At 45.3% G+C, this 13,805-nt stretch overlaps 1 protein-coding gene across 1 annotated transcript in view; it reads right to left on the reverse strand.

Annotated features, from left to right (window-relative positions):
* Nucleotides 1-88: 88 nt before the first annotated feature.
* Nucleotides 89-13,805, reverse strand: part of LOC122451654 (kinesin-like protein KIF28P) — an 88,158-nt gene continuing 74,441 nt past the window's right edge. The window contains exons 15-23 of the mRNA XM_043484545.1: nt 12,880-12,998; nt 12,123-12,230; nt 10,130-10,404; nt 8,098-8,232; nt 7,065-7,231; nt 6,719-6,827; nt 6,279-6,448; nt 5,534-5,727; nt 89-1,247 (exon numbers count right to left, since the gene is read on the reverse strand). Of these exons, the coding sequence (XP_043340480.1) occupies nt 1,095-1,247; nt 5,534-5,727; nt 6,279-6,448; nt 6,719-6,827; nt 7,065-7,231; nt 8,098-8,232; nt 10,130-10,404; nt 12,123-12,230; nt 12,880-12,998 (1,430 nt within the window). The 3' untranslated portion in view covers nt 89-1,094. The remainder of the gene's footprint in view (nt 1,248-5,533; nt 5,728-6,278; nt 6,449-6,718; nt 6,828-7,064; nt 7,232-8,097; nt 8,233-10,129; nt 10,405-12,122; nt 12,231-12,879; nt 12,999-13,805) is intronic.

Genomic DNA, 13,805 nt, shown 5'->3' on the forward strand with positions numbered 1-13,805 from the left:
TGTGTTTGGACATGTCTGTATAATTGAGTAGTGGTAGAAATGTGCTTCCCAAGTGGTCTGTGTCCTGCTAATAACTGGGTTTATCATTCATTTTCCCTGGTTCTATACCTGTGGTTAGTTTGAAGGATGTAGCTGGTAAGTTTCTACTGATTTTCACTACCTAAGCAAAAGTTTTGTCTAATTTACTTTTTATATTTAACTACATTTTCCACTGAAGCCCAAAAATAAGGCAAAGACTTTTCCTTTTGTAATCATACCATAAACACAAATAAGTGTTCTGTTACATTCATCATGTAAAGAGGACAGCCATTTCCTTTATGGAATTTCTGCAATACAGTGAGAGGCATGAAACTGATAAGAATCTTACTCATGTTAGGAGACAACTCTGTCACTTTTCACTTTCATGCATTGAAGAAGGAAATGGCAACCCACTCTAGTGTTCTTGCCTGGAGAATCCCAGGGACAGGGGAGCCTGGTGGGCTGCTGTCTGTGGGGTCGCACAGAGTCAGACACGACTGAAGTGACTTAGCAGCAGCAGCAGCTGCACAAACTGTATAGAAGAAAGAGGGTCTTTAACTTAAAGAAGAACAGATAAGGAAAGAGGCTTAGAGAAGGGACATCGCTTGCTCCAAACCACAGAACTGATTAGTCATGGATTCAGCTCCAGGCTGTTGATCCTCTTGCTCAGAGTGCTAACCATTCTCTGCTCATATTTTCCACCTCACCTTCAGCCTGAATTCATTTTTACATGATTTTAAATAAAAAGGAATTTTGCTTGAAAGCTGTGTAAAAAGTTGTGTGAGTGAGAAATGGGTTGACTAGGTTGAGTCCACAGTTCAGCTCCGATAGCCAAGTTAATTAAATAATCTTGACAACTCAAAGCTCAAATGTTTTCAGTTGGTGTATCCTCTGGGAAAGATTGAAGGCATGAGGAGAAGGGGACGACAGAGGATGAGACGATTGGATGGTATCACTGACTCGATGGACATGAGTTTGAGCAAGCTCCAAGAGTTGGTGATTGACAGGGAAGCCTGGCGTGCTGCAGTCTATGGGGTCATGAAGAGTCGGACAGGCCTGAGCAACTGAACTGAACACTATTCCATATGCAGTAAACATTCTTTCTTATGTTTCACTATAAGAGCAACATCATTTTTCAGTTTCCACAAGCTGGATTCAAGTAGGTCCCCAAAGTCCTTTAGCATTTGTGACTGTTGGTGTACAAATGGCCGAAGCATTTGATCATCTTCCTAAAAATAAAGAAAAAAATGATATTGTCAAACCCCAAATTCATATGCCTGATGCACAGTGAAGCCAAACAAGCTGAAATAATGGAGTCTGGAGCAGAGAAGCTTGTATTAGTTAAGAAGGCGCCAGCTCTGAAGATGAGAGACCTAGACTCATCTCAGAGCCATCCTGCTGGCTGGCCAGGGTGCAGGGGTTTTAAAAGCAAAAGTAAAGGGGGTAGGGTGGGGGTAGTATGTGATTTCAGCTCCCCTATAAGACCTCAGTTGCAGACCTCCGAGCATCATCTTGTAACTTGCATCTGTCATTGAGTGTGATTGATCTGTGTGTCCTAGCAAACTAGTATATCATGGTCTCGTGATCTCCTAACTTCTTTTGGAGAGAGAGCAAAAGCAATGATGGTTATTTACCTCATGATGGCTGAGGAATTCAGTTCTTAATTGACCCAGGTTACTAATTTTAAGACTGCTTGTGTTGCAGGAGGGGGAACCCCTTCTCGGGCCAGAAAGTGGACTCTGGTCTAATACTCGGAAATGAATTGTCAGAGGAGACACATGTGTTGCCAAAGCAAGAGATTTTATTGGGAAGGGATGCCCGGGCAGAGAGCAGTAGGGTAAAGGGAACCCAGGAGAACTACCCTGCCACATGGCTCGCAGTGGATTTTATGGTGATGGGATTAGTTTCCGGGTTGTCTTTGTCTTCTGGTTCAGAGTCCTTCCTGGTGGTGCGCACATTGCTCAGCCAAGATGGACGGCAGTGAGAAGGATTCTGGGGGGTGGTTGGACACGTGGTGTCACCTTTTGACCTTTCCTGAACTCTTCCAGTTGGTAGTGGCGTATTAGTTCCCTGTTCCTTACCAGGACCTCCTGTCGTAAAATAACTCATGCAAATGGTAACTATGGTGCCTGACCAGGGTGAGTGGTTTCAGTCAGTGTGATTCCCCTCACACTTGGGGCCATTTGATAGAGCATTATCTCCACAGTTTGGGGTCATAAGTCAACACATTCTTTTAAGCTGACCATCATGGAAAAGATGATGCTGGGCTTGTTTTTTCTTTGTGTCTGTGTTCCCTTACTCCCCTAGTTACTAATTGCTTGAATCTGCTCTTTGGAACTCAGGGAAGGTCTAGGAGAGGAAAGTCTTTTTCTCCAAACAAGAAATGAGGAACATGGAAGGGATTTGTACTCAGAAGGGCCTGAAGTGTCCCGCTCAATTTCAATCTTAGTGGACTCACTTCATTACAGTAAAAGGATGATGTGTGTACATGAAGGGGTGCCCAGTAAGGTCTCCCTTTGAGCTGGAAAGCTGCATTTGAAAGCTGCTACCAGAGGCAACAATTCACCTAGGAACAGGTCTGGTCTGGTTACTTATTGTCAACAGGGAAAATTGGTGAGAGAATCCAAATACTGGGGACTGGTATAATACTGTAGACGTTCTGAAGTTTGCAAAGGACCATGTGGGTGGGGATTCTCCCATCGATAGGGTTGACTGGTATACCCCTGCCCTATAGGAGAAGGGACTACTGCAGGTACCCCTGTGGGCCAGGGAGCCTGTGAGCAAGGTAAGAGGAGGTGACAGTGCTCACAGAGATGGGGAGCGGGCAGGGGGCAGGTAGTGTGTCAGGGCATCTCCTTTTAGTTTCTTTTCCCTGATGATTAGTGAAATGCCTGCTCAAATACTTTGGCCATTTTTTCCAATGTGTTTTGCCACGTGTTGTCTTTCTTATTTTAATAAAATAAATATGTAGTTTGTTTATTCTGGATATTAACATCACCGACTCAGCGGACACGAGTTTGAGCAAACTCTGGGAGATGGTGAAGGACAGGGAGGCCTGGTGTGCTGCAGTCCATGGGGTCACAAAGAGCTGGACATGACTGGGTGACTGAACAACAACAACAATACAAACAGACTCTCCCAGGTTGTGGATTATTTTTTACTTTAGTGTCTTTCACCACACTAGTTTTTCCTTCTTTCTTTATTGTGAGCTGAGCACTGAAGAATTGATGCTTTATAACTGTGGTGTTGGAGAAGACTCTTGAGAGTCCCTTTAGACTGCAAGGAGATCCAACCAGTCAATCCTAAAGGAAATCAGTCCTGACTGTTCATTGGAAGGACTGATGTTGAAGCTGAAGCTTCAATCCTTTGGCCACCTGATGGGAAGAACTGACTCACTGGGAAAGACCCTGATGCTGGGAGGGATTGGGGGCAGGAGGAGAAGGGGACGACAGAGGATGAGATGGCTGGATGGCATCACCGACTCGATGGGCATGAATTTGAGCAAGGTCCAAGAGTTGGTGATGGACAGGGAAGCCTGGTATGCTGCAGTCCATGGGGTTGCAAAGAGTCAGACATGACTGAGCAACTGAACTGAACTGATATATCCGAAAGAGTGCCCAAAATGTATGCATGGGTACAAATTAAACATGTCTGCTCAAGAAAACACTCTATCTCTTGATTGATTTCCTCCTGGTCACACCCATTTCCCCACCCCCAGAAGCAACCACTAACCTAAGTTGATCATCGTTTTCTTGCCACCTACAATGCAGCTCTAAACAGCCCTATATTTTGCCTGTTTTCTGGCCACTTGTGCCATAATTTACTTATCTTCTGTGGATGTGCATTAGGATATTTCCATTTGGGGGGCTGTAATGGAAAATGGTTAAAATACCATCTTATGCATACATGTGTGGGTTTCTACAGGATTTTTCACCTGGACCACCATCTGAACCACAGAACAGAAAATGACTTGAATGACTATCTTCCCAGTTCTCTCAGGAATGGTGTATAACAAGGGCCATTCCAGATAGGTAGGAGAAAAATTAATCCATTACATACATAGCATGCCAAGAGAGGTGGTTCAAACGAGTCGAAGGCAGAATCACCTAGAGGGCTGTTGAAGCACAGTTGACTGGGCCTCACATCCAGAGATTCTGACTCAGTAGGTCTGGGAGGGGACCCTGGAATTTGCATTTCTGACAAGATTCCAGATAATGCTGCAGCTGCTGACTGGGAGGACCACACTCCAAGACCCTCTGCCTCAGGGGTTCTCTGCAGAACCAGTTTACTCTGTGGAGAAGAGGAGTTGAATTGCAGGCTTATAGGGGAGGTGCATCTTTGACTTTTATTAGATAAATGGCAACAATTTTTTAAGTTTTTATACTGATTTATGGGCTTCCCTGGTGGCTCAGTGCTAAAGAATCTGCCTGCCAATGCAGGAGACCCGGGTTCAATCCCTGTGTCGGGAAGGTCCCCTGGAGAAGGGATTGGCAGCCCACTCCAGTATTCTTGCCTGGAGAATTTCATGGACAGAGGAACCTGGTGGGCTACAGTCCATGGGATCGCAAAGAGTTGGACATAACTGAGCGACTAACACATACACACACCCGTCTGGTTGTTGTGAGAACTCAGTAAATATAAAAACACTTAGTAAGTATTATGTTGTTGTTTTTAGTTGTCAAGTGGTGTCCAACTCTGCAACCCCATGGACTATAGTCCACAAGTTTCCTCTGTCCATGGGATTTCCCAGGCAAGATACTGGCGTGGGTAGCCGTTCCCTTCTCCAGGGTATCTTCCTGCCCCAGGATTGAACCCATGTCTCTTACCTCTAACCTGCATTGGTAGGCGGGTTCTCTACCACTAGTGCCACCTGGGAAGCCCCCAAGTGTTCTATAAATGTTTGCTATTATGATTATTACTTTTTATCCCCCTTTCCAATCTTTATACCTTTTATTTCTGGCCTTGCTACACTGGCTAGACCCTAAAGTACAATGTCAAAAAAAAGTGAAGATAGCTGACATCTATGATTTACCATTAAGGTTATGCTTCCTGTGTGTTCAAGACTGCCTTTGTCAGTAAGAAATGTCCATTTTGTTCCTAGTTTGCTAAGGGTTTTTATTGTGGGAGGATGCTGAATTTATCACATGCTTTTTCAGTAGCTATTGAAGTAACCATGATTTTTCTCCTATAATATCTTAGTGTGATGAATTATATTTCTTTGGTTTTATAACAATAAAGCAAATGTGTACTTCCGGGATATTCTATATGTCATAAAGTGCAGGAATCTCAATCCTGCAGGGGCCACAGCCTCCTTGAACCAACCAGATGTACACTAAAGTGAAAAATGGGAGCAGAGATGGGTGGAAGCCTGAAAACAGCAGACTCACAGTGTTCCCGGCCTTGACGTGCTCTTCTTAAACACACACCCACCCCACCCTCGGGAAATGCCATTCTATCCAAGAGTTATATTTAAGGTAAAGATAATCCTTTGGCTCCCAGGATGCTGGATACTTACAGGAGGTTTATAATGTCTCAGTTTGAGAAACTGCCCTCTGGCCACATTCATGCTTTGGTAGAACACTTTAAGAGCTCTGGCGAATTCTCTGTCATAGCTGGCTTGCTGGGTGGTGCACATTTGATTAATCTCTCTGGCTGCTGGCCCTTGTGCTGTCATCCAAGTGATCTTTCGGGTACTAGAAGGCTGATGTGCTGAAGGTGGAAGATAAGAGATCGTTTATTTGTTCATCTCAAACCAGTTAATCCTAAAGGAAATCAACCCTGAATATTCATTGGGAGGGCTAATGCTGAAGCTGAAGCCCCAATACTTTGTCTACCTGATGTGAAGAGCTGACTCATTGGAAAAGACTCTGATCCTGAGAAAGACTGAGGGCAGGAGGAGAAGTGGGTGGCAGAGGAGGAGATGGTTGAATGGCATCACCAACTCAATGGACATGAATTTGAGCAAACTCTGGGAGTTGTGAAGGACAGGGAAGCCTTGCTGCAGTCCATTGGGTCTCAAAGAGTCGGACACGACTAAGTGACTGACCCACAACTATTTATCCACATATTTATATATTTAATTATCTTGGTGGCATTGTACTACATCATCATTTATCAGGTACCAGTTGGGACCCATCCAAAGAAATCTTACAAGGAAAAAATATTCTGCTTTTTTAAAAAAAACTGAAACAAGATATGAACTCATTTAATAGCTTGTTTCTTAGAAAGAAAATACACATCACAAATGTAGGAGTTTAAACACCAAGATTTGAGCGGCCTCTCACCTTGTTGACTAGAGCTGGTTCTCTCAACAGATTCTTTAAGAAGCACATTTTCCTCTCTGAGGACTCTGTTTATGTTTCTGAGCAGTTCCGTCTCCTGTTCTAACTTGAGCAGCTTCAGATAAAGCTCTGGTATCTGGTTTGATGTACTCTACAGAAACAAGTTGGGTTAGTCTTGTGTGCATTATTTGCATATCCTTTGAGACTGGCCCTTGTTCCTATCTTATGAAAACTGGATGGGGTGCAGTGAGGGGTGGGTGGTAACCAAGATTTAAGACCCTCAAGATACACAGGAGTAAATCAAGGAAGAGGCTTTTTAATGGGAGGGAACACTGATGATCCCCAAGCAACTATTATCTGAGATTTTTTTTTTTTCAGTCATCTGTGACATCTATTTTTAATGTGACTTAAATAAACACACCTGACCTCTGTCCATCAGAGGGGGAGTTTTCTTCGTGTCCACCAGGATGTGGCCTTCACCTGTGACCATGAGGTTCAGCTGAGAGCAGCTCAGCTCAGCACAGCCTTCTGTAGTGTGAGGGAGAGACCCATCAGGAAAGAAATGTCTCATCCTCCACTCTCAGTGTTGTGTGAGGAGGTTTAAACCATGTAATCAACTGTGGACCAAAACCCAGAGGCTCAGGAGAAGACACCTCTTGGCCTCTGCTGTCAAGACCCTGACAACCTCCCTCTGCAGCCCTAAGATACACAACATGACATCTGATGGAGGAATGCACCATGCAAAAGGGGAGGTAAGCATGGTACCTTGAAGACCCCATAAATCAACAATGAGAGCGTTTGTCTGTAAATAATTCAGAAACTCCTGAGATGCATTTAAGGTTGTAAATTGGACAGTCTCATCAATTTGGGGATTCACAATTTTCCATACAGGCTTGGTATATAAAGTGCTTGGAAGATCATAAATTCTGTACCTGAGAAAAGAACAGAAACCATAATTCAAAACCATAAGGGATACATTTCTAAAGGAAAGTGTCAGATAAGCCAAAGAACTGTAGCCTGCTTTGTTTAGTTGATAAGGTGTGCATGCTCAGTCGTGTCCAGTTCTGTGACCCCATGGATTGTAGCCTGCCAGGCCTGCTGTCCACAGGATTTTGCAGGCAAAAATACTGGAGTGGGTTGCCATTTAGTTGATAAAAGATGACCTACAATTGATTCTCCTGATTGCCACCTCCAACATCTCAGCTATTCAACACAGATATCATCATTACATAGATAATACTTACTAAAAGTCTAAAAAAAAGAGAAAAGGATTTTGATACTTTCTACTTAGATAATCTAAAGTTATTAATTTTCCATAAGAGGTTGTGGTTTGTTTTTTGTCCTTCAAAATCTCTCCTTCTTTATTGCTTCATCTTTTAGTATCCTTTTAGCCTAATTAGTTTAAGCATATCTTAAACTAATGTGTGGTGCCTCTATCACATCATCACACATAGTCCTTTTGTTTCCAACTAAAAAAAGAAAATAAACCCAATCATCCTACTTTGATAACACAGGTTCACTAGATGCTCTTTCTGATAATTAAAATGCCTGACTCTTGGCTTCGACTACTTAGAAGAATCAGTACATGTTGACCTGTACACAGTGACCTGGAGGGACATGTAACTTCTCCCTCTGTTAAGCAGAAGGAGGAAATAGTCATTTGGGAGTTGAACAAGCAGAAAAACTTAAGCAAATTTCATGGTCAACTCATTCTTAAAACTTGAGGAAAGGCCCCCTCCCATCAGGGCACACAGGCTGGGTGGTTCACGTTCAGCAGCTCAGCAGAGCAGGCTGGTACCCCATCTGAACACCCCTCTCCGCATCTTCCTTCAGCCACTTGGTGCCAAGGCACTGCACAAGGCGAATCTGGAAATCCATCCTCTTGCCCAGCAGGTCCACTGGGTCAGTAACCACATCTTCCTCACCACGTGCTCTGTAAACAGAAGCGGTAAACATTGATCACAGGTTTCCCTGGGCCCAAGCAAGTGAGACTGATGTCAGTGAAGATTACATAGACGCCTTGTGTGTGTCAGTCACTCAGTCGTGGTGGACTCTTTGTGACCCCATGGACTGCAGTCAGGCAGGCTCCTCTGTCCATGGAATTCTCCAGGTAAGAATACTGGAGTGAGTAACCATTCCCTTCTCCAGTCAAAGCTGGGTCTCCTGCATCATTGCAGGTGGATTCTTTGCAATCTGAGCCACCAGGGAAGCCCTAAGAGACAGCCAAATTCTCTGAAGAAAGGATGGGTAATATTACCAGCTGTAGAATTCACTCATTCAAGAGACATATCACAAGAGCCCACTTTGTTCTTGTACTTCAAGATATGGACTATCTCAAGGAGGAGACAGGAATATAATAGCTTCTTGCAATAAATGCACCCAGGTGTGGATGCCAAACTGCCATTGAAGATTTAGGTAGGTTCCCCAGTGGGCAGAGGGGCTGCCACCTAGAGAAAGCCAGCTGGCTGCCCACAGGCAGCCTCTCCAGATGTCATTCTCCTTGTGAACCCTTCACGGTCCAGAGTCAATTCCAGGCCTACAGGCTCAGAAAACAGTTTGGACAGCTTTCCAACAGGGTACCTCTCTCACATCAACTGAGCTCACAGAGATTGAAACCTGTAAACTATAATGCCACTTTACTAATTCAAAGTGAGAAATAGAACCATCAGGCAGCTTAGGAGCCTGGGGTAGCAAAATGCCCAGGAAGTTACTTAGAATTCCAATAAAGACAGCGAGGCACTGATCATCTTAGTCTTTTAGTCACAAGACTTGGCAGTTTTGTTGCTCACTTGTTGACTGTTTCTTCTTCAGAAAGACAAAAAGTTTGCATCGGCTAGCCACTGAGGACACTGGCACCCAGACCAGGCCTGCCGGCCTCTTTACTTAGAATTGCTAAGAGGTGTTAGCTTTTGTAAAAACTCTCTCAACTGCCTTTGGCCCAAAGAGAGGAAACAGGGAGACATCTTCTGTGTGTGTAAGTCTCTCAGTCGTGTCCGACTCTATGTGACCCCGTGGACTGTAGCCCGCCAGACTCCTCTGTCCATGGAATTCTCCAGGCAAGAATACTGGAGTGGATTGCCATTTCCTTCTCCAGGGGACCTTCTTGACCCAGGAATCGACCTCATGTCTCCTGCATTGCAGGTGGATTCTTTACTATCTGAGCCACCAGGGAAGCCCCAGAGACAACCTGAAGGGACAGTAAAGGTTATACAGTGGAGTTAGCACAAAGATCAGATAACCCCTCAGAATGGGGCCACATAAGGAAACAAAGATAGCACAGCTCCTTCCTTGAGAAAAGGAACAAAGAAATTAACAGAGCCTGTCCAGGGAGGCAGGGTGAGCTACAAAAGCAGCTTCCTGCTTCTGGCTCTTGGGCCTGGTCAGCAAGGCTGAGGACTAATGCTGGAAAGAACAAATGTGTGTGGTGGGTCCCAGACCTCACAGGCGCCAGGAAGGGCGGGGGAGGGTGGAAGGTTCTATGGCACCCTTGGCTTCTCTACCGACCCAGCTCTCTGGGCTCATGTCCATGTTTCCTTCTACTACAGTCCTGCCCCTGCAGGGTATTCTCCTCATTCCTTTGGTCCTCTAGGGCAGTGTGAGCTGCTCAAAGACCGCTGGATGTGGGGTTTTAAATATTCCAGGGCAGCTGATTTGGCTGCCTTGGCAAAATCAGATATGATGAGGCCAAATTATGAATGAACGAGCTCATTTGTTTGTCTCAGGAGTGACCTCTTCAGGGTACCAAGTTCTCCCCTTCCAGGAGAACTCAGGCTTGCTGTGAGTTTTCTGTATGACCCAGAACTAGACAAGGGGGTGGCGGAGATACCCACTGTCCTGTCGAGAAGCAGGGGTTTATGTGAATATGCAACACTGCCTCTTCCAGCCCGTCACAGTTCAGAAATTCCACTTGTTCCTCAAACTTCATGCAGTAGGCAAGGGACTGGAGCCAGATGTGAGCAGAACCCAGGTGAACAACTTCGACAGGATCCCAGAAAGGGTCATCTTCCTGGGCTACCTGGCTGTCTTCTCCATCAAGAAAACGCTGGTAAAGTTCTTCCATTAGGAATTTCCTATTGATAAATTTGGCTTTTGACCAAATCCACACCTGGAAACACAAAGGTACATCATCAATATTTGATTCCATCTGCTGCTCTAACAATTCATTTCTATGGTTTTCCCAGCATGCTGTCTCTGATGGGTTGGGTTTTGGGTACCCAAGACCAATGACAGTGTCATCAAACTCAGCTTTGGTGAGGATCTTCAAGAGCACTACATTCATTGCTGACCTATCTACTTCAGCTTTGCTGGATCCCAGGAAATGACTTAGAGGAAATGATGGACTTAGAAAATACTTTCCTAGGAGAGATGAAAGTTTGAGCTTGTGGTATACAGAAGAAAGACCTTCAGAGATATCCTTGTCCCAGTCTCTGGAACCTGTGAATATGTTATCTTACATGGCAAAGAGGAATTAAGTTTGTTTATCAACCAACCTTAAAATAGGGAGATTAGCTTGCATTATCCAGATGGGCCCAGTGTAATCACATGGGCCTTAAAGGTAGAAGAGGGAGGCAGAAGAGAGGGTCAGAGAAAGATAGATGGCAACAGAAGCAGGGTCAGGGATGCTATATGGATAACTTTGAAGATGGCCATGAGCCAAGGAATGTAAGTGGCTCTAGAAGTTTGAAAAAGCAACAAAATGTATTCTCCCCTCAAGCCTCCAGAGAGCAAAACGTCCCTTCTGACACGTTGCTTTTAACCCAGCGACATCTGCATTGCGCTTTTTACAAATTCATTTATTAATTTTATTTAATTTTGGTTGTGCTGAGCTTTCTTTGTGTGGACTTTCTCTCATTGTGCTGAGTGGGGGCTACTCTTCGTTGTGATTCATGGGCTTCTCACAGCAGTGACTTCTCTTGTTGAGGAGCACAGACTCCAGGGCATGTGGGCTTCAGAAATTGTGGCACATGGGCTTAGTTGCCCTGAGGCACTTGGGATCTTCCTGGACGAGGGATCAAACCCATGTCCCCTGCATTTGGTCTATAAGGAGAACAAACCAGTCAATCCTAAAGGAAATAAATACTGAATATTCATTGAAAGAACTGATGCTGAAGCTGAAGCTCTAATACTTGGCCACCTGATGCGAAGAGCCGACTCATTGGAAAAGACCCTGATGCTGGGAAAGATTGAGGGCAGGAGGAGAAGGGGACAACAGAGGATGAGATGGTTGGATGGCATCACCGACTCAATGGATATGAGTTTGAGCAAGCTTTAAGAGATGGTGAAGGACAAGGAGGCCTGGTGTGCTGCAGTCCATGGGGTCGCAAAGAGTTGGACATGACTGAGCGACTGAACAGCAACAATAACACTTGCATTGGCACGCGGATTCTTTACCACTGGACCACCAGGAAAGCCCACCTTCTGGAGTCTTAACGAAACTGTGCATTTTCCCATTGCTCAGAATGGTAGCTTTCTCTCTTGGACACTCACACAAACACCATTTTCAGCTGGACAAATTTTCAGGCTCCCTTCGGATACTAAAACTTCGGAGTCATGATAAAAATAAACAGAAAGTGTTCACTGCCTGTGGGTGGGAAAGATCCCAGGTCTCGGTGTTGTGTGGGATAGAGGAACCAGAAGGGGAAACTCGGAGGGTCCTCCTCTCCCCAGAGTTGGTCCCCCAGAATCCCACTCATACTTGGACCCTATCTTGTCCCTTCACTGGGGCTCCACAGGCTGTAGCAGGTAAAACTAACCTGTATCCCTAGGAAACCTCCTCAGAAACCCCTCATGGAGTTGCACACCAGCCCCCAGGGGCAGCCTCACCTGATGAGTCCTTTGATGGGTCACCTTCACCGTGACCTCTTTTTGTAGGTCACAGCCCCTGGAATCTGATGAAGCTAAATTTTTCACTTTCAGTTCCATATTAAGTCCCTGGTAAGAAAAACACTTCTCACTAAATAATCCTACATTTCTCAGCATGTACCATCTTTGCAATTTATTTTTCATCCTCTCCACACTCAGACTTTCTGAAAGAAGATGATCCCACCTCTTGCTCCTTGGAATTCCCATCAAGGGAAATGACAAAGCACCCAGAATTTCTCAGCAGCATCCTGGAACTATTTCATGTGTAAGCCTCACCAAAGTGATTGAGTCTTATGCAAGTTTCCTGATGATTGGGATCCTGTGTCACCAGGGAGTGCATCTGAACCCAGGCCTTCTCTGGGGCAGAGAAGCCATCAAGGTGCGTGCACCCAGAGAAGGACTCTGGAGGACAATCTGGGGTGGGGTGACCATGGGGTGGGCAAGCATTGGTCTGGTGTCTTGGTGGTCCTGGAGCCATGGGGGCCAGAGGTAGAAGGAACGGACTTGAGGCTGGGACTGGGGAGGCCTGGGGTGTTGACTGAGGCCCTGCCACTAGCTCACTGTGGGGTCTCAAGCAAAGCACCTGCCCTCTCCAGGCCAGAGTATCTGGCATGTCTACACTATGAAGCCAGTTCGGGGCAGTGGGAGAGAGGGGCTCATTGAATCTGTCCTCTGAGGTCCTTTCTAGATCTCAGATTTTACCATTTTCTGCCCTTACCTTCTTCAGCTCTTCGCTCATTTGATTTGCTTCTGCAACCAGTGGCATCAGTTTGACGTAGTCCTGGAACACAGCCAGGACACTGGGGTCCGCCTTCCCATCCCCACTGTTCATAGCACCTAGGAAAGATTGGAGAGGGAGGGGAGGTCACTGACTGGTTCTGGGACACCTTTCAGCCGTGAATAAACTTGCATGCTCTTTGCTTCCTTCATTCAGTCAGTCATTCAACTGTTCATCAAATATTTCTATTTTAAATTTATAGATGTGTAATCTTTTAAAAAACAAGAAAGAAAACTAAGCAGGGAAGAAAAGTTACTGCCTCCCTTGCCCATCCCAACCCATGAATCTTGGCAACATTGTGACAGGAGGTTCCCTGCCTCTGATTTTCAGTCTTGGTCTTGTGTTCTTGACCCAAGGTAGCTCCAGACTGTCCAGTGAGGAGCCTGGGGCAAGAATAATGCAGCTGGCTAAAGGAAGGTCTGGGGGCTTCTCCTGAAACCACAGCTGGCACAGAAGTAACTTGTCCTTACTTCTGTTTGGGGTGGCTTAGAGGAGGGGATCGTGGACATGATGGGTGAGCCAATCTCCCTGCCAGACCCTGGCTGGTGCTGCCTCCTGTCAAGAACTCTCAGTCATTTAGGGATTTCCTGTGCTGAGGTCTGAATCCTCAGAGCTGCCCAACAGCCACCTTGCTGAGGACTCAGTCTTTGCTGGTGCTAAACACTTTTGACCAGGGTCAGGGGCTTATTCAACATCACTATGCAGCTGGGAAATTCAACTCTGTATATAAGTAAATGAATATATAGGGTGTGCAGGTTTGGTATTAGAGTCTTATTGACTTGTTTTGTTCAGTAACTTGCAGACAATGAACAAAGAGGTCACTTTCAAATCCATTTATTTTGCTAAAATTCTGAAGCGAAACGTTT

Source organism: Cervus canadensis, chromosome 13 (assembly GCF_019320065.1).
Source record: "Cervus canadensis isolate Bull #8, Minnesota chromosome 13, ASM1932006v1, whole genome shotgun sequence".
Taxonomy (NCBI): Eukaryota; Metazoa; Chordata; class Mammalia; order Artiodactyla; family Cervidae; genus Cervus; species Cervus canadensis.